Below are 27,023 nucleotides of genomic sequence, written 5' to 3'. Positions count from 1 at the left end.
TGAAGGGTTTATTGATAAGCCTCCAAAACAAGTGTCTAATGCAGCAAACTGTTTTCCAGTAGTAGCACACAAAAGGGTGTTCTCTCTTTGATTTCTTGCTGAGAACTGTGGCAGAGCCCCATCACTTTCCTTCCAGAGGAGGAGCCCTACCCCTCCTCCACTGTGTGTCCACTTCTGTACTCATGGAAGCCACAGCTGCTGCACTGAGTTTCTATAGTTGTGCTACAAAGCCAGAGGGGTTCCTGCACTGCCAGGTGAAGGGGCAGCTGACACTAAACCAAATCATCTCACCTTGAGCTGATTTTAATACAAACAGTAAGTCAAACTGTAACTGAAAATAAATTTTGAGAAACCAGAGCACGAAGGCTCAGCAAAGGGAGAAACTGGGTTTCAGTAACTTCATACATGCAACACAAAAACCACATTCCCCAACTCCCAACAGTGGATCCAAAATTTCTTTTCCCAAAGGAGTAATCTGGCCACTTGTACAAGGAGCTGAATCCATAGACTTGAGCAATCTGCTCATCTTCTGAATTCAGCAACTTGTTCTTTGTTACAGGACTAAGGAACTGCTGTAGTACAACTGGTGTCCAGATGTTCTACCCAAATGTAAACAGGTGCAGTCCAGTAGGGCAGCAGCAGCTGATGAAGCAGGAATGCAGTTACGGTGCAAGGCACGTTTGTGTTTGCAGAGACACAGCTGCCAGCCAAGGGCTCAGAACTGTCAGAGGACTTCCCCTCCCGCAGGAGCCGGGGACTCGCTGCCTCACAGGTGTGCTCTGCAGCACTGTCGGCTGTCCTCAGAACCTGACAGTGCGATAAAGCATCCCCAGAAGAGGGGATGAGAATGAACACAAACCCTTGCAATAGCCACATCTGGCAGCAGTATGAGACATCAAAAGTCATGGGACATCTTCATCCAAATTTATTTATTAATAAGGTAACAACATATTCCAAATTATTACAAGCCTTTACTAATCTTTCTATTTCTGTCTCAAGTTTGACTTCATACGTCAGACTTTTGCAGTACATGTCAGTGTTCAGGTGCAGAATTAAAATAAAAGCTTAGAGAATAGAAACAGGAAGTCACAGTTACAAACACCATGGAAAAAGATGAGCATGACATCTGCAGGCTCCAGGGTCACTCGCAGTCAGGCTGCTCTAGGCTCAAGTTGTAGCAAGTAATAGAAATAATGTGGCTTATGTACTTCAGTTACAAAGCAGCAAGCACAAAAGCATTTTAAGATTTCATAACTGCACAGGAACTATGCCTAGATTCAGACTTTCTAGGCTCAAGTCCATCTCTGGCAATGGACGACAAGCAAAATATCTAATACAGTAAAAGATTTCAAGATTCAGAGCCCCAAATATTTTAAGAAACCCTTCAGTTGAAGCCTCAGTAAATGCAAACCTCCTCCTTTAGTTATTGTAATTTCAGTGCTCCTTTTTCTCCACATTTTTTAAAATCACAATACTCAATTCCTCCAAAGGGTTTACACAGCTTTCACCACTCGGCTCCTTGCAAACTCCATGATAGTAGCTTAGCCAAGAAGGAAGTGGCACACTAAACAGCAATAAATTACAGCACAGCTACGCCACTTAAACTACTTAAAAAAACAATATGTAGATGCACACTGTAAACAGGTGCCTTAAGAACATGCTTCTGAGCATCTGATACCAGGATATTTCTCCCCAGGGTGCCTGTCCTCCTGTGTGCAATGGGACACACTGGACTGGCTCCTTTGCAGCTCCAGGTACAAGTTTCCCCCCCTCATATCTGTGCAGAAGGTACCACTGCCCTCGGCATGGGAAAGGTCAGGCTGTTAAGTGTCAAAGTGCTGCAAGATGACCAGTGACTCCAACATGCTCCACTTTGAGTCTAACAGCACTTACTCAAGGCTTACTTTGGAATCAAGGCAACAGGGATCATCAAAGGCAGCCCTTCCTTTACTTGCAAAGCCTGACCTAGCACTGTTTAGTTATCCTAATTAACACTTGCACTTTTTTCCCTGCAACCATTTGATGCAATTGAGGGGAAAAAAACGTACTTCCAAAAGTTCTTGATCTTGCATCTCGTGCTCCCAAAGCCCTCAACCTAGGAGTAATCCTATGAAAACCATCGTTACAGCAATTACCATTGAGCTCAGCTAGAAAAAGTCATTTAGTGAAATGACAAGACATGATCCAAGGTAATCATGCAGGATAAAGCAGGGAATACTACCTGGACAGCACACACACACATATTTACACCCGCACTATTACCCGGAACACTGTTTGTTTCAGGGAGATGAGGCACTAACACGGCCTCCCTCGAGAGCAGCACAGCTTAGTCAAAGTCGCGGTTGGTAAGAACCAGCGGAGCCACCAGAGTCCACACGTACAGCACGATGCCAATCCAGCTGGAAGAGATCTTCACCCACACAGACGGCCACTTGCTGGTCATTGTCTCATAAGTAGAATCCGGACTGTGAAAGAAGGAAAAGAAAAAGGATCATTTGCAATTTGTTTTTCAATACAACATACTTGTGTTCTAAGCCACCCTTCAACACTTGTTTTCACAGGAGATCATTTTCACTTCACACCTCAAAGGACCCTTCTTCCAGGCAGTTCACACCAGTCTGTACAAGAACACCATTTGTAAGCTGGTGTCACAGGAAGGTGGAAAAACAACAGCAGCACAAACAGTACTTAGTACAAGAAGCTGCCGAGAAGCAGAAATAATTACAAGAAATCTCTAACAAATCTGCAGAAAGGCAGTAAATGGGTATCACTTAGAGACACAAATAATGTATTTTGCCCTGCCAGAGATCACCACCTAGAGAAATTAATCCTCTTCATGTCATATTAACCCAAAGAGGGCCACAAATCAAATCCACAGCATGACTATCTGTAAGAGTTATTTCTGAAGGAAGCACCTGTTAGTGTTGCTTTTTCAATACAAATTGTTCTTTGCCAAGTAACTATAGACTATGATTTGTATTTTTTAATTCTGAAGAACATCTGATCAAGCTGCCAACAACAAGGCACACACAGGAGGACTATTTTATTGTGAGGATTTTTTCAAGGAGCAGACAACCTAATTTCCTTCCACCAAGCCCTGTCACAGAATGGCTGTGGTTGGAAGAGACTGCTGAAGGTTCTCTAGTCCAACTCCACTGTTTCAGCAGGGACACCTAAATTCAGCTGCCCCAAATGGCTTTTGAGTACCTCCAAGGATTGAAACATCACAACCTCCCTTGGCAACCTGTGCCAGTGCTCCGTCACCCTTGCAATGGAAAAGTGTTTCCTTATGTTCAGGGGGAACCTCCTGTATTTCAGTTTGTGCCCTTTGCCTCTGGCCCTGTCACTGGCCACCCCTGAGAAGTCCCAGCTCCATCCTCTTTGCACCCCTGCTTTAAGTGTTTCTATACATTAGTGAGACACCCCTTGGGCCTTCTCTTCTCCAAGCTGAACAGTCTCAGCTCTCTCAGCTTCTCCTCAAATAATAGATGCTCCAGTCCCTTCATCATCTTTGTGACCCTTCGCTGGACTCTCTCCAGTTATGTCCATGTCTCTCATACTGGGAAGCCAGTGTTGAGTAAATGGGAAGGAACACCTATCCCTTGACCTATTGATATAACATGTCCCTTTTCTAGCTCTCTGTACCAGACATGGGCCTAGTGTTTGCTAATTTTTAGTTGTTATAGAATTAAGACTTTGTCCTGTTCACTTCAGCAGGATGTATTTCAGCAGGCCAGTGAATGACAAGAATCATGCTAGAAAATATGACAAGCACTTGTGAACAAGGTTGGGTACAGTTTTCAAATACAATTCCCTAAATGTAACTCAAACAGTAACTTCCCTTGAGAAGGCCCATTCAAGACCTACATTCCAGAGAACACAACTTGTGCCTCCTTGATGCCAAGAGATGGCACCTTCTATGCTTGTTATCAGCACATCATTTAATCAAACGTAAATACCTGTACCAGTTGGTAAGTGTCATCATGATATACAGTGATGCCAGGAAAAGCATGAAGTGAAAGAAGGAGTAACTGTAAGTAACTCCATCCCTCTCATTATCTATAGCTCGGTGAACATCGTCTCCATCATCAAGGGAGCCATCGCTCCTGGGCATTCCATCCTCTATCAGTGTTGATTCATCACTGGTCAGCATCAGCTTGTTAACTTGGCTGTTGTTGGATGTCCGGATGCTGGATTTGAGAGGAAAGGACACGGTACAGTTACCCAAATAAAAACAATTAATATCCAACAATAAGAAGTAATACAAATTAATGGATTTTTTAAAAGGAATTTTACCTTGAATAGAGAACACACAGCAAAAACAAAACCAGTCCTACGATTCCTTGTGCATCCCACCACTGCACTACCTGGCCTTGGGTTGGAGTGGTGGTGCTGTTGTAACCAATGATGCTCAGCAGACTGGGGTTACAGCGCCTGTCTGTGAGGGAAATTGCATTAGAACTTACATAAAACAAGAACAGGACAAATATTTAATAGCACATTTCCATGCTGAATGCACAGAAATAGAAAGGAACTTCGTGACTGTGACAGTCTTGAAGTAAAAAAGCTTTTAATCTAATTTTAGGCTACTGAATCTCTCTAGAGCAGGGAAATGACAGTATACGGCATAAAAATCTGTCTCTTCGAGCAGATAAAAGGATTTTGAACTTATATAAGATATGCATCAACTGCTTTACTATTCCATCTCATAATTAGATGCAACAAAATAAAAATCTCTGCATTTTAAACTACAGAAATTCTACTGCTAGAAAGTAAGTCTGACAAACATATTCTACAGATGGGGTACCCAAGACATCTCAGAATTGGAAAACTATGCCAGTAAGTTAGTTTTTTATTATAAGTGGTTCCCAACCCACAGCATCCATAAGGTAATACTGATAGAACAGCTGAAAGTAATAGACAATCTTATTTTCCCATAGCCACAGCCTGAATTAGATGACTCATGTATTCCATAACACAGAAGCACAGAAGATTGTCCATAACTAAGATAAAAGGGTCAGAGACCCAATTAAAACCACCAAAATCAGTATCTTGACAATTTATTTTAATCACCAGAATTTCTGCACTTATTTATTTATAGATATATTAAACTGTTTTCAGACACAATAAACATTGACAATATTTATCACTTATTTTAAATCCTCAGTTTGGAAAAACATAATCAGAAGCATGCTGGTCACCTCAGGAATGTGAAACTTGATAGGGAGATGAAACTCCCAGACACCTCAGAGAAGCTGTGGTGATCTGCAAAATCTAACCTTTAGAATACTGCAGTTCTGCCAGTAAAGAGCAAAAATTCTTACATGCCATGTAAGCAAGAGAAAAAGACATTATCTTCGAATCCTGGCTGCAGAGGGGGCGGAGCTCAGGGCTGTGTGGGCATGGCCAGGTTGTTACGTCATACCTCCCCCACATCCTTGCTGGGAGGAAAAGGTGAGCACACTCTGAAGCGGTCCCATTCGGCTTCCCTCTCCCCCTCGGGGAGCTTGTCTGCACCAGCCACGCAGAGCCTGCCCTCTCTCAGTGCTGCCCATTCATTCCTTCCTATCCCTCAGGAGAGTGGGCTCCTGGCAGCACAGGCAGCTGAGCTCTAACACACACACTTTTCATTACCCTGTTCTAACGCGGCGCTGCGAAAGAGGTGAAGATACAATTCACTGCTGAACTGGTCACCCAAAAAGCACTACATTGCTACCACACTTACCTGGCTCATTGGTCATAGCTGACCAAGTCAAATACATTGTATAAATTGTGATCACTGAAGACTGAAGCAAACCAGATCTTGGCTGAGATTCCTATACAAAGGAGTCACAAAACATGAAAGTTAGACAATCAAAAGCTGCGGGCAGAGTTATATTGTGATAACACAGGAGGCAACAGAATTAAAATTGTACCTGAATCCTTGGCAGAATTGACATAACAGAAGCACCAATACACAGGAGCATATTAACACTGATGAATGTCTTGTTTTCAGAACAACCTTCTGGATGAGTGTAATAAACATAAAACAAGACAATAGCTACAAGAGACAGCAGATAGTTGACAGCTGTAGCTGAGAGCAGAGCTGTGAAGAAACAAAACCACGGTTAAACTGGTTAATGACAGAGACTGCACCTCTCCCTGCTTCCCCTTATTCAACTTGACAAGAGGAGGACATCAGTAGAGCTGAACTACGCATCTGAGAAAATGATACTAATGCATGAAGCAGCCCTTTCTGCACTCTAGTAAAATGAACTGTTCAGTGAGTAACTTATTTAACATAACTCACATTAAATGAAATTTAAAACTTGATTGTAGTACAGTCCCTCCTTACCTGCATACCAGCATCTTGAGTTTCCTTCCTCCATTTTTTCAACCCAAGATTCATTCCAGGAATGGGCAAAGTCAATAAGCAAGACCAGCTGAATAAGAATAAAGCAGAATGCTCCAGCCATACCTACATAAAACCACACTAAAATAGAAGTAAAACAAAAACAGTTAAGAACCATAGATGATTTACCCCCCTCCCCCCCGTTTCAGCGTCCCTAAACACACAGAAGCACTATAGTTACACAGCTACAATTAAAATTGTACTACATCAGCATGCACTTACTTTTCTTTTAAAACTAAGTATGACTGCAACATGATACAGAGGAAGACAATATTCCCTCACCAGTTGTAAATGGTCCCTCTGGTATGAAGAAAGCTCCAACACTAATTGCAAGTGCCGTCGCAAATTTAAAGAACCAGAATCTAAAGGGAAATAAAGAATAAGGCAACTGTTAAGTCTGGTCTGATTCACACACAAAATACACATCTTTAAAAGTTGGTATTTTTAATTTGCTCATCCTTAACTTGCGTCTTTTGAAGCAGGATAAAAATTTTATCTGCCCAATATTTTTGTTCTCCAAAAAATTATGCCTAAACTGTGCTAGGCTGACACAGAGTTTGACACGTTTCCCAGAAGTATCCTCTTACTCATGAATTACAAACTAGGCCAATTGTGAGCTGCTTTTTTTCTTCCTAAGACCATTTTAAACCAGAGCAGTGAGATTACTAAATTGTCTACACAGCAGAAAAATGGATTAAAAAATCCCTTCCTGCTTTTAATATCAAAGATCTGACCGGTGCCTACAATGACAGAAAATATTATGCTGGATCTCCCTACCAGTCTTAGTTCACTTCCTACATGAGAGAGATACACAAAAGTCTGGATTTTTCCTACCCAACTTCAGATTCTTTAGGCCTAGAGCTGATGAGGATTCATCACGAAAAAAAAGGCAAATGATTTATCCTGCACAGAAAAGACACAATCAAATTCTAAGTCCCTGTTTCAATGCAGTGTCATTGTAATCTTTTTTTTAGTAAAAGATACGCATTCACAGACCATCAGAACAGATCAGATGTTTCCAGAAAGTATACAAGGGAGCATCTTCCACCAGAGATTCACCAAACTCACCCCAAACTGTATAAATATATCCTGCATGGGGAACTTCAAACTGTTATGCCAACAAAACTATTTTTTGTGATCCCAGTGACAGGCAGCTCCAAAAACAGGCATGGTGCCATCTACATGTACTTCAAAACTGAATGTAACAGCACAAAGATATGTACCACACCCCCACAATGTCAAACAATTGTCAATTTTTCAAGTTTTATAGCCCTTCCCATTTCTTCCCATACTTTGAACAAGTTTAATCTCTCCTGCTGGCTGTTACAATCAAGTGATGGAGACCAGAAGTGCCAATTGTGTGGAAAGGAACTATGTGAGATGACAGAAGTGTAGAATATGGAAGAAAATGGACTAATTCCCTGGGATATAGAGAAGTGACTAAACCCAGTGTGAAAGTTGAATCAAGTTATAACATTTACGGTGCAACACACAACCCACTAAAACTAGTTTTTGAATCTACTTTTTTTTTAAATCAATGTCATTCTCAATTACAGAAATAAGAATGGGTTCAAGTTTGTATATATTTAATCTCTAATTCCAGACATTTTTAAAGGATCTTAATGCTCTACCCCATACGAAACTGAAGACAATATTCATCTGAAATAACACCTACAGCTGCTGTGCATTCTATGCAAACCAGCAAGTATCTCATAGATACATTACAATTCTTTTTTTTCCTATTGTTATTATAAACCTGAGGCAAGAAATCACTCTGACTGCTGTTAAAAAAGCAGAGAAGCTGAACACTGGAACCAGATCACACTACTGGGCTTAACTTCCATGCAAGCATGAAAAAATTAGTACACATATATGGAAAAACCTAGCATTCTGAATATTTCAAACTACTGACAAAAAGATTACATCTCAAAGTATTACTGAACATCCAATTCCAAAAATCAAAAGCCATAAAGCTCACTGTAACGCATTATTATTGAACCAACAAATTATTACAGAAGTAATGTCATTAAATATTTTACCAGCAACAGTTAAATAACTCAATCTTTTCCTTTTATCCTAGTGCTGATGTTAGATTGGCTAAGAAGAGCAAACTGCTATGGCTTGCATAAACTGTACCTAAATTTGTACTGGAGAGCAGAACTCCAAATAAGGTTATCAAGAAGATCCCAAACACTTAAGAACAGTTTTAGGTAAAAAACATCCCACATCATGTAAAATCACCATGTGCCTTTTTTTTGGAAAAATTAAAAAAAAAAAAAGAAAAAAGCAAAACCAAAAACAACAGAGCTCTGATACAGAATGTAGCTGAACCACCTTCTTTTGCTTGCAACAAGCATAGTCTCCTGAACAAAGCAGGGTGGAGGAAAAGACTGAACTGAGTTACTGTTGTTAACATATCTTAATACTGTACTCTTTTTCTTTAGACCAAAAAAAACTGAACAAAGCAACATTCTCTTCAGTCTTAATTTTCCCCTACAGAAATAATTTGAAGCTTTTTCTCATTTTATGCTAGACATGTTTAATCCTACTATACTGAATATAAAATAAAATTTTATGGTTTAGCTGTTCATAGCTTCTGTTAAATACAGTCACCTTGAAAAAGCAGTACTCTAAGCAATCACTGTGACCACCAAGATTAGGCACCATAAATGGTTTTAGACATTTTAGCATCATGCCCTCTTACAAATATTTAGACCTCTCTGGTTCAAGAAGCTACATTACACATAGGCAGACCCTGGATGAAAACTACCACTTGTGTCAACACACAAGCTGAAATTCCACTATATTCTTCCATCTGATAATCCTAACTAAAATGAAACACAAAAGAAAATCTACTGGAAAGTTCAGAAACTAGATACGTAACTCATTTCTTTTTGCAGAGGGGCAACTGAAAAGATAGCAGAAAGAGAAAAGGTATGTTTTATACATCTATATAGATATGTATGTGTAACTGTTATAACCTTTAAAAGAAAACTATTCAGAAAAGAACAAAACTTCTTACAAGCTTCAAAGTTAAGAGGAATATAATTCCCAAAGGACAAATTAGGCTTTTGAATCTTTTTATTTCTTGACAAAATCTCAGTGGAATGAAATATTGTGCCATTATTCATCTCTGAATTTCATCATCTTTAGGAAAAAGCAGGAGTTCTCATCTTGGGAAACCTTTGGACTGGCATAGTTCAGGCTTGGAAAAGCAACAGCCACGTGTATCTTTTCCTCTTATAAAAACTAACTCATCTCAGCACTCATTTCTGCACCTTACCCATTGTGTACTGCTGCTCTGGGGTCGTTGCTGCTCTTCACTTTGATCATCAGCAAGGAGAAGAGAAGGAAGAACATGGCCATGCCAAAGCACACACGGTACACGGCCTTGTAGCCAACCAGGACATCACAGTTCACGTGGCCCTGCACACCAGGAATACTTGTTCCCAACCCTCCATCACAAAATCCAGGAATCTGTGATAAATACAAGACATGCCAGTCATCTTTAAAAGACTTCCTGTCAGTAAATGTGTATTAATAAATTTCCAATATGCAATTCATTAATATTGTAACATTATGTTACTACTAACGCTGTTAGAAAATACGATACTGAAGGACTGCATCATTAGCTACAGTCCAAGTAGAATATCAAACATATGCAAGGAAAAAAATCTGCACAGGTAGGATAAACTAAACTAAACTAAAATATAATAAAATAAATATTTTCATAGAATAGTTTGGGTTGGAGGGGACCTTTAAAGCTCATCTAGGCTAAGCCCTCTGCCATGGGCAAGGACATCTTCAACTACCTCAAGTTGCTCAAGGCCCCATCCCACCCAACCTTGAATGTTTCCAGGAATGGGACTGGGATCTTATTAACAAGTTTTTTCATGTTATTAGCAATTTCAGAGCTTCTCAAAGAAATGCAGTTTTCTCTTGTTGATCTGAATCAAGAGATAATCAAAGATCTTGGAATCAGTAAATCTGACCTGACAGTTACTATCAGGCTGATGACACAGCTAGGAGGTGGCAGCCTGCTTACATCTCTTATTTAAAACAGATACAGCCTTTCCCAGAAAAGTACCATCACCATCAACTCGGTGTATCTGTAACTTCCATGTGAAACAGCTGAGAACATTCTCTCCAGTCACTACCAGGACATGAGCCACATCTTTTAGAAGTCAAATCATACTCCAGAAGGCTGTAATTTTCTTTCCTAGGTGACAAACATGGCTCTCACTGAAGTGCTAATGTAGTAACTATACCAACCTAAAATACACATTTTCAGATGAATCATTTGGGGGGAAAAAACATGTAAAGCATGTCTAACCAAAGTTACTATCTACTGAAAAAAACTAAAGACTGCAAAAGAGAACTGAAGTGCATGCAACTCAAGTTCAGTGAACATGTAAGCTCTACTGTAACTCACAACACCACTCTCCAATTTTATATCACATCCTCATATAGCTAATAAACTGTATAATCCTACAAACACTTCCTAATTCCATGAGTGGAAAACACGCTACTATGATTAGTGAAAAATATTTTTGTTATTCAATGCAGACTTTTAAATAGAACTTTAACTAGTACAGCACAATGAAACTAGAAGACATCTTAGTGTTTTCTTTTTTTAGTTGCAACCACAATAATAATCATTTAAGTGCCATAAATACAAGCATCTCAGTAATACTTAATTTGAAACTACACATACATAAATTTTCTTTTTTGATACTTTATTTTTTCTGCTCTGAGCATTTAAAGGAGGCACAAGCTTACCTCAAAATAACGCTTTTCATCTATAGAGGGATTCTTCTTTATTTGACTTACAAACAAATTAATGGTGACTGTGAAGCACAGCTGGTAGCAAAATTACATATTTCCATATAAAATCTATGCTTTCAAGATGTCAATTACTATTATCTGTGACATCTGTCCTACCAAAAATGTTAGCAATAAATAACCTGACCTTCTTCAGCTGCTCTTCCATGCCTGGTATTAGCATCACACAGGCAACGCTCACACCAAGAAGTAGAAAGAAGGCATAAATCAGCCGAGTTATGGTGGAGTTGTTTCCATTGGGGCAGCATCGGCAGAGCAGGCACGGGGCACTTCCACACAAGCATGGTATCTGACAGAAAGACAGAACATTAATTATTTAAAAAGCTTTGAATTACTAGATTTCAATATTTAATCAGGCTGTGCAGATCATCAGACACTACGATGGAAGATTACTCATCCGGTGCATCCCACCGCTAGCGCAGACGAAGTCACTGCAACACATTACAGAGCCACTGAACAACAACACTTCCCGAGGCGCCGCTGCACAGTAAAATCAGCGCTACGCCAGAAGTCATCACTTAGCCATTCAGAAGAAATAAAGACTGGATTCTGGCTCATTTATTCTCCTGAATTTTATTTCATTTCAGCTAAATGATATGCAAGGATTGCTTCTGTTAGCAACTACATCCTCCCTTCCACAGCTGCAGAGATTAAAAAAATACATCACAGGAAAAAGGTATGAGCACAACTGTCATGCAGGTACACTCTCAGCACCTGGCACAGCTGGTGCTGTAGGTATTTCCAAAATACAAAAAAACAGGTAGAAGAGCCTAAATCTTAGGTTGCAAATTATTTCATATTAGCAGCTACTGACATATCACATAATTCTGTTAGGTTGCAAAATTAACTTAGGCAAGAGTTACAAACAGCAAGAAGAGAGCAAATACGCAGTACATGTGTTATTGATACCAAATATCAACAGCAAAAGTGGATGGGAATGCTCTAGAGTTGTGATACTACAAGGGAAAAAAAAAGAACAAAATTTACCAGTATTTAATTCTCACACAGAAAATTGTGGGAAGAAAAAAAGGGAGCTATTTCACCAGGAAAGGGCTGGGGAGCAGGGAACAATTCTCTGCCGCTGTGACAATTTGGGAAGTAAAAGAAAGGCAAGGTCCCACAAATAAACATTAGCCAAAGGAGGAAAGGTACAATCAAAATGCGTGATCACTGCCCTTCTCTGAGCTACAACAGAGCACACTGCCTCTGACAAAGAAAGACACAGAACAGGGTTAAAACCCAGCTTCTCCCCCAGCACACATCCAAGGACAACTCCACCATGGGACAAAAGCCACAGGTGTTCATCACCACATTAAGAGACACTCAGACAGTCAGGTAAGGACATGAGCAGTTACAAGGCCACATGACCAGGACATGTCAATCACCCAGTATGACTGGCATGTGTCAGAATTCTCAGAAGTTTGGTCATATGACAAACAAAAATGCCAGCAGTCTACTGCTACCGGAAAAGCCCCAGGGGTTGCCAGGAAAAGCAGACAGACTGCCACAACACTCCTGGCAGCCTCCCGAGAAGCCCTCAGGAAAGGGCTGATTATCGTTCTTACAGTTTCAACCAGACTCACACATTGGACCCACAAACTTTGTCTTTTAAATAACTTCCCTGTATTGTTTTTGGCACATGTATTCCTTCCCGAGGAGCCAAGAATTTTCACTTCACTAGGCTACAGAATCATCTTTAAACTAGCAAACTTCACCATTACATTTGTCTTGCTAAACCAGTGAAACTAGGCAGATTCCCACAATAAGTATTTCAGGACGAAAAAGCTATTATACTGCCCTTTTTTACCTTCTCCTCCACTCAGTATCATTATAGCACAAATAATACAAAGGTGTTGATTATAACAAGTTTCATCTCAATATAATAAAGAAATTATTTAGACTGAGACCAACCAGTCCTTGCAACAACCTCCCCAACGATATGGTAGAGTCTCCATCACTGGAGATTTTCAAGATGCAACTGGACAGGGCACTAGATCATCCCACTCAGGCCCCCCTTTTTTGTAAAAGATGGACCAGGTGGACCCTTGAGGCTGCTCTAGGACTGCAAGCAACTACATTAGGGGCATCTATGCTTTGTAAGCAGGAAATGTATGGCAAATATTGTCTCCGAGCGCATCAGAATTTTCACAGTACTACTGTCTTACGCTATTTCCTACACACAAAAATAACCTTTCCAGTGAAAAATATCTCTGTTCTCTGTTCAAAAAATCACTTTGAACTAATTCTGTCTGCATTAATATTTCTAAACATACTGTCGAATAAAAGGTTGAGTTTGGCAGAACAGAATATATGACTAGGCTCATCTGCTGCAGAAAACGTGGGGACAGGAGCACCTGTCAAAAAAGGTCACCTCTGTAATGAACCCCAGTGTTACACTGTTTGTTAAATACCTAAATAATTCAAGCAACTTGTTCCTGACTGCCTCAGGGGAAGGCAGAAGCACACATGCTTCTACAGACAGGAGAGACCTGCAGTAGCTGAAATGAAGATGATTGTCTCCACTTCACTGGGAAAAAATGTGCCTCAAGAGAGGCTATACGCCTCACTAAAGTGTGTGAGCTCCAACACCACCTTTTAAAATGTTTTGCCCCCAAACAGCTCATGCAGATACATCTCTGAACAAGAGATGCCTACTGATACGTGATATTATTTATACAAGTTGGCCACTTACACAAGGCAACACATTACAGTCCGATTCTCTCTTTCTTTGGCAAAGAGAATAAAATAGATACCATTCCAGTAAATTAGTATTATACTACCGGCAAAACTACTTGTTACGGACTTTGAAAATAACAGAAACCAAAGAACATTTAGCCCATGGAATTCAGCTTATCAGCAGAGGAGACAATGAGAGCTTCTTCTTTTGAAGTGCCACCTTCTTCCTAAATTTGAAGCACACCTCCCACAAAAAATTCAGTAGTACGAACAGTAAGATATTACCATGCAGATCAAAGCTAATAATTCCCCAGGTGTGACTCAGCTTAGTCACAGATGCAGAGAAAGAGTTACTCTACAATTACTTTTTCACTTGTTTTCATAAAGAAGCTTAGACGAAGTTACTCAGTCATAACTGCATAAAATCTACTGGCTTCCAGAAACCTTCTTACTTACCTACCAACTCATATCCCTTTACATTTTTGAGGAAAAATAAGCAGCTCAATGGCGTTTACTAAAGTAAAATAAGAAAAGACAACCCACACACCTATTCTGGGAGCAGCCAGCTGGGCAGACAAGTTAATTCATGCCTGCTAAACTAGACAATTCATTTCCCCAGGGCAGCGGAAATTGCATGACGAACACGTAACAAGATGTATACTGAAGGAGAGAGAAGGAGAGAGAAAACCCCACAAAATCATGGAAGGTCAAATGTTACTGCCCTTGATGCACACCGAACAGGTTTTTAATATAAAACATAATCTTCCTACTGGAGTAATGACGAAATTATTATATATTGAATTAAGTATTTGCAAAAACACTAAGCCCCTGCTGGGCCTAGTCAGGGTTTAGCTACATCATCCTTACTCTTAAGCTTAAAGACACTGAATCAATCAAGATCTTTGCCTTGACAGAGAATATTAAAGCGAGCAAAACAGCAGCTCAGCTGTTTCAGAGAACAGCACAATAGAGGCAAGCCACAGCAGAGGGAAAACAGCACTGCCTTATCCACCTAGGCTGTCAGGAGCAGAAGACTTTTGGTGAGATGGCTCTGCTTTTATGGCTTTGGCCTCACCCCCATGTCTGACAGGCTCCCCCTTGCTCTTCAAAATGCTAACCTGAAGCACTGCCTGACCAGCACAGGTGAGGCCAGAGCTCTAACACACAGCAGTACCACACCACAAAGAGCCGAGGAGAAACAAGCACAGCATGAGGCCTTACGCAGAGCGGCTCTGCACAGCACACACATGGCCCTGCAGAGAGGCAACACTGACAGCAGCGTCCTCTCAGGCACAGGAGCTTTGCTGGCCATGGCACAGCCCACACCAGCACCAACCCCAACCCCACCGCACCTGGGTCAGCTGCCCCCTCACCCTCACTGTGTGCTTCCTTCTCAGAGCCACAGTGTTTGTACTGACATATCCTTAGAGACCAGCGTGGACAGATTTCTCCTATTCAGAACTGTTGTACAGGCTTTAAGCGCTGATTAGCTGTGGTTTTAAACGTGGAAAGAAAATCAACACTTTAAAGCCATCAGGAGAAAGAGAAAAATAATACCAACAAAAACAACCCATCCGGATTTTTGGGCACTTTAAAGGAAGGGACAGGGGTTAACTACTCACAGTGAATCTGACTTAATTATGATCTCATGCAAATCATTTTATCTAACAGACCATTAGCTGAATTTCTCTGTAGAGAAGCAAACACTCAAGAGCAAGTAGACAGAGGCTCTTCATGCACTACAAACACCAACCAGTTGTCAGAAAAGCTGTTTATGAACTTGAAAATATATTATATATATATATATATATTAACTCAAATAGTTGAATTAAAGCCTATAGTCACAATGTCATGAAGTATTTGACAATAATTAAAAAAAAATAATGTTAACTATATTTAGCTAGTAATTAAAGCCTAACTGGCTAAACCATTAAGTGGTGTTTAAAATGTTAATGAGAGCAAAATGAACCCTGACAGTAATTAGTTAAAAGGATATTATCAGTGTTCTAGTTGATTATTTACATGCATATCAGCCTGGAAGTTAACTTATGCAGATTTTCCAATTTTATGAAATTTCCTGTAATTTGTACATGAGATTAAGAGATTATGGATCATCTCTCTTAATTAAATGTCACTCTGTACTAGAAGAGCCAAAGCCCATACATTCAGATATCACAAAAAAAAAAAAAGAAGCTTGGGTAAATTATATCACTAAAAGTGTGTGTATGAACTCTTTAATAACAGGTAATTTAATTTAATCCATGTATGGTGCAGTATTTTTGGTATGAAAAATTCAGATTTTCATAGTTCCACTGACATTTTTACAGCAAACATCTAAAAACTCACAAACCACTTGGTTGTGTCAATATACACAGGGACCGGACTTGGAAAGACACACTACGTATGGAGAAAAAAGCAACGCCTGAGTTGAAGGCTCTTTACCAACTTCTTTGCTTTCCTGCATAGTGCCAACAGTTTTCATGTCATCTCCATCTACTGTTTCCTATTAATAAAAATCACCTGACGGTGCTGCCTCAGCACGGTGGTGACACATCACCACGGATTACTGTGCCGCCAGGAAAGCATGGCTCGGCAAGACAAAGATGCTACTAAGGGTGGAGCTGCTCAGGACAAAGCCGTAAGAAAGAGGAATTAAATACAAATATTAGAATCAAGGAAACGTGCGCGTTTTGATTTTCCCGAAAGAAAGGCTGGAGTTCAAAGCATTTGATCAGACTCCTTACAGATTCAGGGAGAGGGGATTTCAGCGGACACCGTAACACCTCCCGCAAAGGAGCGCGGATTAAGCGGCGCTCAGCAGCCCCACAGGCCGCCCTGTCTGGGTTAAGGACAAAGCTCCCCATAGTCCCGGCGAAACGGCTTCGACGGATCCCTGGGGATCCCGGGAGCAGCCCGAGAGAGGTGGAACCGCGGCGGGGAGAGCCCTGCCCGGGCGGAGCCGGCCGCGGCCGCTCGGGGTGGAGAGAGCCCGGCTGCGGCCGGGCAGGGACCCGCAGCCCTCCCGTGCCGCAGGAGGAGGAGGGAAGGCAGCGCCACAGCCGCCCTGGGGAACACAGGCGCGGGGAGGCGAGGCGCGGATGGGGAGGGAAGGAGGAGGGGGAAGCACCGGCCGCCGGCTCCGAGCCTGCGGCGGGCACGGAAGGGCAGGGAGGGAGCCCCGCGCCGCCCGCAGCCACCTTACCCAGCTCGCCATGGAGCAGAGGCCCAGGACGCTGCCCATGGTCCCCGGTGGGCGCGGGCTCCGGCTGCTCCAAGATGGAAGCGGCGGCCGCGGCTCCCGACGCCGTTGTTTACTGCTCCCAGCGGCGCTTCCGGCTGCTCTGACGGCGCGGGCGCGTCACTTCCAGCCTGGAGCGGCCCGGCCGCCAGCGGCCGCCTGCGACGTGTGGAGTGTGCCGAGGGTATGTGCAGGCAGGATGTTCTTTGGTGGCAGGTCTCTGTACGCCTTCAAGCCTAATAAGCAAGAAGGGAGATCTAACCAGGCGAACAGGCAGCGCCAGCATCCGTCATTCAAGGACATCCGGGAACTGAAGCTCAAAGCTTGTTAGTTGTAAGCTGAGGATGTAGCAAATCAAGATGTAGTGAACTGGATGTAGTAAATCTAATTGTTGAATGTCAGTAAAACAGATAGTCGAGGACATCTGGGAACTAACAAATTTTAAGGATGTAGTAAATCAAGGTGTTGATGCACTTCTATGGATACCTCATTAATTTGGCGCACTGTTTGATGTCCATGTGTCCTGTAGCTGAACTATGTTCATTATAGTACTAAAAGTCACACCTACAGGTCACAAAGACCCGTGGCCAGGTGCAGACCCTTCCCCTGAGCATGCACAGATATTAGCTGGGGTGATGGAGCTTGTACAGAATTCCTGCCTACTCACAGTAGAGGGACTATACTTGGAAAGCTGCTGACTCTGAATTTCTGTGTGTAAATAATGGTATGGAAAACACAGAGGGAGGTGTTTGATTTGTGGAACACCGCCGAGAACCCTGAAATAAATAATCAATGTCTCTCTCGAGCATGTAATTGTTGGCTTGTTGCACATCGGGTAACAAACCCAGTCTTGTGGACAACAGGCTGGTGATGGTCTCCCTGGTCACTGTTCTCTTCTGTCCCATACTAACCAGCAGGCTTCATCCCATAAAAACCATACAAATTTTTCACCACCTCATATCTTATTAGGGACCATGTTTCTTACAAGTACTGATAGTGCTGAGCTTGCAGGGCTTTCTGGTGGTGCTACGTAGATGAACACAGCCCCAAAAAAGGAAAAAAGGCCCAAAAAAAGAAAATAGTCCTAAAAGAAGAAGTAGTGCTTAAAAATCTTTAAAAAACAATCAGACAATCAAGGAATAGATAATTTGGGTAATACATTTAATTATATAGACATAATACATGTTTATACATATAAAAATATTTAATAATAAAGGTATTGTGATACCAAGGATACTGTCTCAGCTGAAAAATACAACCCTTTCGTCAAATGTGTCTCAAGATCCAAAACTAGGCACTTAAGAAGGATACATAAAGAAATTGAATTTTTAAATAAAATACTTAGCGATATGAGGCAGAGCAGTTCACATCATTTTACAAATTGAGAACATTTTTATCTCTCACAATTTTCCCTTCTTAATAAGGGATTACCCTACTACACACTGGGCTGCTGCTCAGATTGGATTTATCTATGGGTGTTGCTAAATCTATCCTTTGTAATTGATTTTAAAGGCAATCCTATTTTCAAAATCAAATATGAAAAGAAAAAGCTAAGAAGAAATTTTTGAAGGCTGAAGGCTTAAGACTGCAATTGTTGTCCAGTGATAAAAAACGGACTGGGAATAATTAACAACATGGTTATAGCTATTAGTTTGAAAGGTAAGTATGCAGAATTAGTGGACATTGAATGTGGAACTTGGTGCATGAACATGCAGCATGCCCATTTTTGCCAAAAGGTTAAGAAAGCTTTGCAAAGTCCCCGTAAAAGTAGTAATGTTGCTGAGGTGAACGTACTTGAGATGGAAGATGGGATCAGCTGTTAGGGTGCCACCAGCTCCTTGCCTACGTAGTCACCAGTGGCCACCAGGCTCTCCTTGGTCTGCTGCCCATAAGCACTTCCTAGTCCTGCTCTGAGGCAGCAGTGGAGGTGTGGATGGATCAGCTCTGATTTGAGCCTGGGGTCTAAGCCTCACCCATCTTTGCCTGCAACACTCACTGTAATGTAACAGGACCTTCCCCCGTGTTAGGCAGGGTAATCAAAGTGGATTTACAGCTGTGGCAAGGAGACACCGGGAGAAAAGCAGCGAGTGCTCCTCTCTCCTGCTCCCTGCCACTGGAGCACAAGGCTGTGCTTGGCAGTGAGCTAGTATTTGATCCTCCTGCATCCTGTGTCTCCTCAGAAAGGCAATGTGACAGCAGTGGGCAGGGAAAAATTTTGGAGTACCTTTAGTTCAGCCAGTAGATCCACAACAGTAATTCTTAATGTTCACTTTTGTTTGTGCGCTATTTTGAGCCAGTGAAGCGTGCTGTGTTCATCTTCCACATAACACCACCACAGTAGCCAGAAGGTGCTGGAGGCTCAGCATCAGCTCACAGCTAACACTGCAGCTTGCTTCATGTGATGAATTCATAATCTCCACTCCCTTTCCTTTGTGAAACCCTTAATCTCCTTCAAAGACGAGTTTTCATTAGTTACTGATTTTTTTCCCTTCAGTATTCCTGCAATTTTCAGAGTGTGCTGTTCTTCCTTACAAGAATTTCTGATAGCCATGGCAGCCTATTTCTGTCCATACCAACCTGATTACTTTCCAAATACTAAATCCCATCATTGTTCTCTGATTCAGTCATTATTTCTGCATCTACTGTGGAAAGATACTGAAGCATTATGCACACTTCACTGAACCAAGTCCTGCTCCTCCTTCACCACACACCTTTTCTAAGAAATTGTAAAAGAGAAAAGATCTGCTGCAGGAATTTCTCTTCTAGAATTTTATTCCCTTTTTGAGTCATACAGTTGCCTGACAGCACTAAATTATATCGTGAAATCTCAGTTTTAGTCTGTTTGAAGGGGGGTGGAATTAATCATACCCAGATATATGTCCCAGATGGCTTCCCCAGTGTCATATCTTGCTTCCCTGTGACCCTTTTGAGTTTGTATGGGTATGATAATCATGGTTGTCCATTATTTGACTAGCTCTCTGATTATTTTTTTTTTAGAAAATAACAGGACTCAAATAGCAGAAATAACTTGTTTGTTTGTTTGTTTGTATTTGGGAGTTTCTTACTAAAATCTGCCTTTTTGTCAGCTGTTTATTGGAAAATGATAACTTTTCCAAACTAGAGACCACCTGTCTGTTTCATGGTCTGCACAAGCAACTTTGATCAGCTCCTTCAGTGAAGACCAGATCTGCAGAGTCCAGTGCTGCCTAGTGGAGGATCCCAAACACGGCCACACACACTTTAACCTCCCACAGAAAAGCCCTGGTAACCATTTCATCTCTTGAATTCACATCCCTGAACCACTGAGAGGAAGGGTGAGCTAGACAGGACAAGATACACTAAACAGGCTTATGCTTTAGGCAAAGCTTTTCCAAATCTGTACTTTTCTTTTAGTGGTTCATCACACTGGTAAGCAGCATGAGAGGAAGAATCCTGAAAATCGCTCTGGATGGGAGGTGGATGCAGAGCCGGCTTGCCTCACACTGAGGGAGGCTGTGCCTCTTGCCATGAATGTCTGCCCTCAGTTATTTGAGTTAGCAAATACTGTGAACTTGTAGGATGCTGGGGACACAATGCAAATACTGCACTGCCCGGAACACAGAGCAATCCCTGTGGCTGGCAGCAAACACCAGGTGTACGTACAGTGACCATGTGTGTAGCATGTGCACCATAAGCCCAGCAGCTCTCCATACAGTTTGGCAGTGCCCACGTATGTGTTAGGAATGTGCACTGCGAAGCAGAAGTGGAAACATTTAGTGAGCAATGTTGACCCTGCTGTGTTTTATTTTTCCCCTCCAGTCACATAGAAGCCGTGAACGTGTTTCCCTGGGACCTACAGCATTGCTTCATGAAGCATTCGGCACCACAGCACAGCAGCGTCAGACCATGGATAGACTACACTACACCCACAAATCTCAGAAAAATATAAAAGCACCTCCAGACCTTCCCAGACAAGATTTACAAGCACTCACACACATGCAAATAGAACATGTAAAAATGCAAATAAAACATGGCTGTGTTGAGGCCTCGCTGATCTTTGTGCTACAGTGCCGAAGCCATGCCAGGCATCAGCATAACATTTGGAGGAAGCAAGGCGTTCAACCCTCAAAACTGAAGGAGAAAACCGAGGATGGCTTTTGTTGTCGCGGCATCGACGTAAAATTACAGCTAAAGATCCTTTCCCCTAGAGGGCAGTGCAACTTAAAGAATGGAAATCTCTCCCTGGCAGCGCTCAAATGGAAATTTGAAGATGTGGGTTTTATCTCAACAATGTTAACAGAAAAATACTCTGCAGGGGTGTATTTTCTGGAATGAATCTGTATACACAGTACGATTCTATTTCACTTACTTTAAGTCATTTTTAAGTGAAATCTACAAAAAACCCTTTTTTCCCTTTGATCCTCTAAATGAAAAATAATATTGAAATAATGTCTGCTACAACAGATTATGATATCCATGTTTCAATCTCTATTGTGAGAGAGAATTGTAACACAAAAGAATAAAATTCTTGTTTCTGATGGACTGTGCAAAGACTTGTAATAGAGATATCAGAAATTTAATGGAATTCAGAGGCCATATTATTCGAGGACTGACCTAGATATAAATCTAATACTGATTCAAATAGATAGGAGTATAGAATAAATGTTCCTCTTTATATCCCTCTTACAAGTTTGTGGGTTTTGTTATTTTTTTCTTCTAACAATACCTGTTTATGTAGATCAAAATCAAATGATGCAATGGATTTAAATGGTAAAGCATTATCATGTATGCTTCTAAAATTGTCTTGTGATCCGGAAAAATACATTACTGAGTAGAAATTGATTAACAGCAATCTTTTTTTTTTTTTTTTTTTTTTTGTAAATATGTATGGATTTAATCCTTCTTTAGAAAAGAGTGGATAATCTGAAACTGTTTTATACAGCTACTGTTGTGAAGCAGAGAACAAAATATCGTTAGATTGTGCAAATTGCTGTCACTCCATTCATAGCAGCAGCAGATTAGATGTCAATTGGGTCAAGATTGTTATTAACATTCCTATTAAGTCCCATCACAGTCATTGCAAGGGAGAGAGGAAAACTAATTTCTACTCTGTTACTGTTATTGTGTGCCTGGAATAAATGCTCTCCAAGGGTAAAGTAACAAGACAATTTCACATCACTACATAATGCTATGTTCTTAATTGGAAAAGACAGAAATATTTGTAATAAAATCAGCCCCCTTCAATTTGTATAGCATAGTATGGTTCAGTGTTTCTAAATAATTGGCATTTTGGAGACTGCTGCTAGCATTGTAACAGGGTGTGATGGATGCCTTTAAAACCCAATACTGACAACTTTCAGTCTATTCCCATCTTGCCTACTGGTCCAGCCATGAGAAGCTTTGTGTTTGTATCACTTATCCTAAGGATAAGTCTAAAGAAACAAGTGGAATTCATCAAGGAATGATTTATTACCCTTACTTTTCATCAGCCAGAAAAATTTTAGAATCCATCTGTATTCTTCAAAATCATCCTGTCTTGTATATTGGAAGGCTCACCCAGATGAGATGCCTGAGAGTACCTGAAGTTGCATCACTGGCATTGCATTAGGCAGCTTCCAGTCTCAAGAGAGACCTCCTCACAGTGGCTTTGCTGAAGGCAGCTTTCAGCACAAGTTTGGAGGAAGGCTGGTCATGAGGGTGTCCCCCTGGGCTCAGTACTGGGGCCAGTCCTGTTTGATATCTTTATCAATGATATGGACAAGGGGATTGAGTGCTCCCTCACTCAGTTTGCAGATGACACTAAAGTTGGGTAGGAGTGTTGATCTGCTGGAGGGCAGGAGGGCTCTGCAGAGGCATCTGGACAGGCTGGATCGACGGGCCGAGGCCAATGGGATGAGGTTCGACAAGGCAAAGTGTTGGGTCCTGCCCTTAGGTCACAACAACCCTACACAGCCCTACAGGCTGGGGGAAGAGTGGCTGGAAAACTGCCTGGTGGAAAAGGACCTGGGGTGCTGGTTGACAGTCAACTGGGCATGAGCCAGTGTGTGCTCAGGTGGCCAAAATCTGAAGCCAGTTGATTACTGAAATAAGTTTTTTTTAAATAACCCTTAAAATTCATCCATCCATCCATCCATCTATCCAGCCAGCCAGCCAGCTAGCAGAACTGTTACAGAAAATTCATGTATTTTTAGAGAAGATAATATTTTTATTTTTTTTTATATATATCTGTAGGGGTATTGTTGGAGCTACACTGATTCACACCAGCTGTTAGTGGTCTGTTTTATCAGTGACCTTTCTTTGATTCTCAAAAGCAATGAAGACATATTTCCCTCAATTATGAGTTTCAGCTAAGAATAGTTTGCCAGTCAGGGGTGGCAATACAGATGTTCTGGTCTTCTTAAAAGGTAATCATGAGGAAGTAAAGATGTAGGGTTTTACTATTTGCTTCATAAAAGCATTTAGCTGTTGCAGGAACAAGAAAGCAGGAACTTAGGGATCATTCTGCTCTTGGGACTGATATTTTGGGCACTGTGGGTAATTTTGAAGATATTAACAACATTGGTGGGATCAGATGCAGCTTACCAGCAAATTAAAATATGAAAATGCTGAACCACTAACTGTTATTTAACTAGCTGTGGGAGTTGTCCCAGAAAACAGGGGCCAACAAATGTGGTGCCACAAAGGCTCTGGAGGCACCTGCACAGCTTAGCCCCCTGGGAACCCATGCTGCAGAAACCTGATAGCATTCTTTCAGAAACTTAGTGAAATCACTTAAGGGTGATTTGGCTTCTGCAGTTACCTAGATTTCTAAAAAACCCTTACACAGGGTCCTCACTAGGAGCTTTCAAAGCAACTAATCGGTCACGAAATTACAAAATATGCTCCCTTTTCAATTAATAGCTACAAGTAAGATCCATCAAGGGCTATTAAGCATATTTGTCCAGCTCCAATCTCTATTCAGAAAATCCTAAAAATGGTAATTGCTGGAGCTAGAATGGCAAAGCTATCACCACCTTCTTGTCCTTCAGTTACACTCTTTCCTGAAGCATTTGCTATTGGTCTTATTCAGGGACATAATGCTGGGCAAGAGAGCGCTTACCCTGACCTAGGGCAACCTTCCTGATATTCTTAGCTAAGTGTCTCACTATGCGCTGAGTAGTAGCAACTATCTGTAGTTTTCTCTTTTTTAATGATAAAAGGACTCTTCATTTTGTAACTTAATAATTTTAGGTAAAAATAGAGCAATAATTTTCACATAGAATCATAAAAGGGTTGGGGTTGGAAGGGACCTTGAACATCACCTAGTTCCAAGCCCTCTGCCGTGGGCAGGGACACCTTCCACTAGACCAGGTTGCTCAAAGCCCCATCCAACCTGGCCTTGAACACTTCCAGGGATGGGGCATCCACAGCTTCTCTGGGCAACCTGTTTAGGTGCTTCGCCACCTTCTGAGTAAAGAATTTCTTCCTAACATCTAATCTAAAACTGCTGTCTTTCAGTTTAAAACTAATGCCCTTTGTCCTGTCACTATCTGCCCATATAAACTCCCTTTAAGTACTGAAAGACCCCTGGAGATTTCTCTTCTCCAGGCTGAGCAACCCCAGCTCTTTCAGCCTGTCTTGACAGGAGAGGTGCTCCAGCCCTCTGAGTGTCCTTGTGGGGCGCAATGCTGAAATCTATCATTGCTCCTGTTTTTAGAAGATTTTCAAGAAAGGAACATGGTACCTGCAGTTTGCTAAGTTGGAACAAGAGCCCTTCTCTGCAGAGTCCTTCGAGACCAGCAGGGGCACAAGTTGACCATAATCCTTCAACCCAAGAGCTGCACTTGTGCAGGAAAGGCAAAGCTGGAATTTGTACGTGTGTGGTGGCTCTCACAGCTAAAGCACTGGAGGACTGAATATAAAAAATCTGGACTACACCAGGAACTCTGCATCTGTGCAAACTCACGTAAGAGAGAGCAGCACTGTTCAAATTAATGTGTGTAAGTCCAAGCGTTCTCCCTCACTGCCGCTTCTTTCCCGGTGCGGCTGTACATGTGTTGGTGGCAGGTTCAGGTGTAGGAGCGAGCAGTCCTGGCCCTTAAACAAAGCTGTTAGGTGTAAAGATTTATGTCTGTGTACTAAATGGGCAAATTGCTCTCTCAATCTGTCAAGCTGTCGGTATGATCTCTTGGCAAGCTGCAGCAGTTTGCTGCTATTTTTTGGAGTGGAACAAATTGCCTGTGTGCAAATATAGCCTGATAGTAAAACACACCATGGAGATACTGATCAAGGCTTTCAAGGAAGTAAATCAGTGCTTGTTTTCAGAATACTTTGACTTCGTTGGAATCAGTTTTTAAACAGGGAGAAGAAGAATCAATGTTTTCAGTGATTGAATGCCTAAATTAATATGTTAGCAATACCTCTGCAGTCCTGTTAACTTCAGCTGAACTGTCTGGTTCTCTGCACCTCCTGCTAGTAGACCACTCTGGCCAATCATGCCTAATTTGGGTTCCCTATTTCCAAAACAAAACTTTGAGAGAATGTTAAAAGCCAAAATTCTCTTTCAACAGTTGCTCATTTGTGATGATGGACAACTTACTTATTTTGCAGAAACCAAAATTAAACTAATTTAATACCATGAAAGAAAAAAGCCCCGCACTGGTCAACAAAACATACTTCTGCCATTTTTCTTCTCGGCCTTGACAGGTTGGTTTCTGGAACAGTGTTTTTTCGCTGCTAAATCTGAATTTCATCATTCATTATGTTCTGCACTGGAATAATGGTATTGAAACAGTCACTTTATAGCAATGATGGAAAAGCCATGGGCTAGAGGAAGCATTCAGAATACTGGTATTTCTGTGACTGCTTTGGAATATGCTCAGCACCGGTTTCCTCTCTGTGCCTGTGAGATTACCCAAGCACAGCAAGGTTTTGTTGCACACATCTGGTTCGGTACACTGCATGTGAAAGTTCATTATAAGAAACATAGGACTCTCAGTAATTGTCTTTTTTTTATTTAATAGAGACTTTCTGCCAGTTCCTCCTAGCACTCTCTTTTGTCTTACCACATGCAGCCATACTGTTTTCACACCTACCCTGACATGAACCTTCCAAATGCTGAACAAGATTAGCTCCTATTTTGACTCTAGGGCTTAAGCCAAGAAAGAAATTGCCTATCTTCTTGCATCAGACCTATTTCAGGTGAGCATGCAAGGTCTAGTAAAAAAGGCAATGAGATTTTCTGCCAGCTCTGAGCAGTGAACCAGAGCTTGAGGATAAAAATGTTCTTGTCTACCCACTTGAAATCGAGGTAAGAAGAGCCAGCTCCAAGCTACTAAACAGAGGCAGATTTCAATTTCAATGCCCCAAGAAAAATAATAAAATGTAATTTGTCTTCTTTCTGGAGTGATAAAATCTGTGACAGCAGCATGTCAAAGGATGCAGATGATCTAACAGGTCTAAAGGAGGTCAGGTACAGTTTTAGGGCAGTGAGGATGGTGAAAGAGAAAGGTTCAAGTGTACTGGTCCAGATGATGCTGGATTAAAGGTCACTATCCAGTATCCATAACCTTGGGTAAATTACAGGCCCAGAGATCCCCTCATCTATCTCTTGCAATATACCAAATAGAAGGTAACTCCAAAGCTTTCCCAATGCTTTCTTAAATGATGTGCCTTAGATAAAAATCTGGTTCCCCAAGCTCTCCCACCCTATGTGGTCAGTGAGAAGATGGTGGTTAACCCACTGATGTTTTTCTCATTGATTTAAAGATGGAGAGTTGGAGGAGAGGGCTTTGAATTCTTGGTGACAGGACCCCAAGCTTCAGGACTGGAGACATGTTTCAGGAGGCAGACAGTCTCCTTCCTGCCCGTATGTCCTAAGACAGAGGATGGAGAATGAAAGCGGAGAGCTGCCTACAA

At 41.5% G+C, this 27,023-nt stretch overlaps 1 protein-coding gene and 1 long non-coding RNA gene across 2 annotated transcripts; one reads left to right on the top strand and one right to left on the bottom strand.

The window, feature by feature from the left end:
* Positions 1–908: 908 nt before the first annotated feature.
* On the bottom strand, positions 909–17,266 carry SERINC1 (serine incorporator 1). The gene is made up of 10 exons (XM_010402289.2): positions 17,112–17,266; positions 11,361–11,522; positions 9,675–9,868; positions 6,674–6,753; positions 6,335–6,472; positions 5,916–6,085; positions 5,726–5,816; positions 4,297–4,438; positions 3,960–4,190; positions 909–2,465 (listed from the first exon to the last, which is right to left on the bottom strand). Exons 1-10 carry the CDS (start codon positions 17,148–17,150, stop codon positions 2,327–2,329), a joined length of 1,386 nt encoding a protein of 461 aa, XP_010400591.1. The 5' UTR covers positions 17,151–17,266; the 3' UTR covers positions 909–2,326.
* Positions 17,267–17,287: 21 nt separating this feature from the next.
* On the top strand, positions 17,288–21,929 carry LOC109145279. The gene is made up of 3 exons (XR_002046571.3): positions 17,288–17,331; positions 20,234–20,411; positions 20,946–21,929. It is a non-coding gene; the product is annotated as an uncharacterized LOC109145279 (long non-coding RNA).
* Positions 21,930–27,023: the final 5,094 nt, after the last annotated feature.

This window comes from Corvus cornix, chromosome 3, assembly GCF_000738735.6.
Source record: "Corvus cornix cornix isolate S_Up_H32 chromosome 3, ASM73873v5, whole genome shotgun sequence".
NCBI classification, from domain to species: domain Eukaryota; kingdom Metazoa; phylum Chordata; class Aves; order Passeriformes; family Corvidae; genus Corvus; species Corvus cornix.
This window is presented reverse-complemented; position numbering and strand designations above follow the sequence as displayed.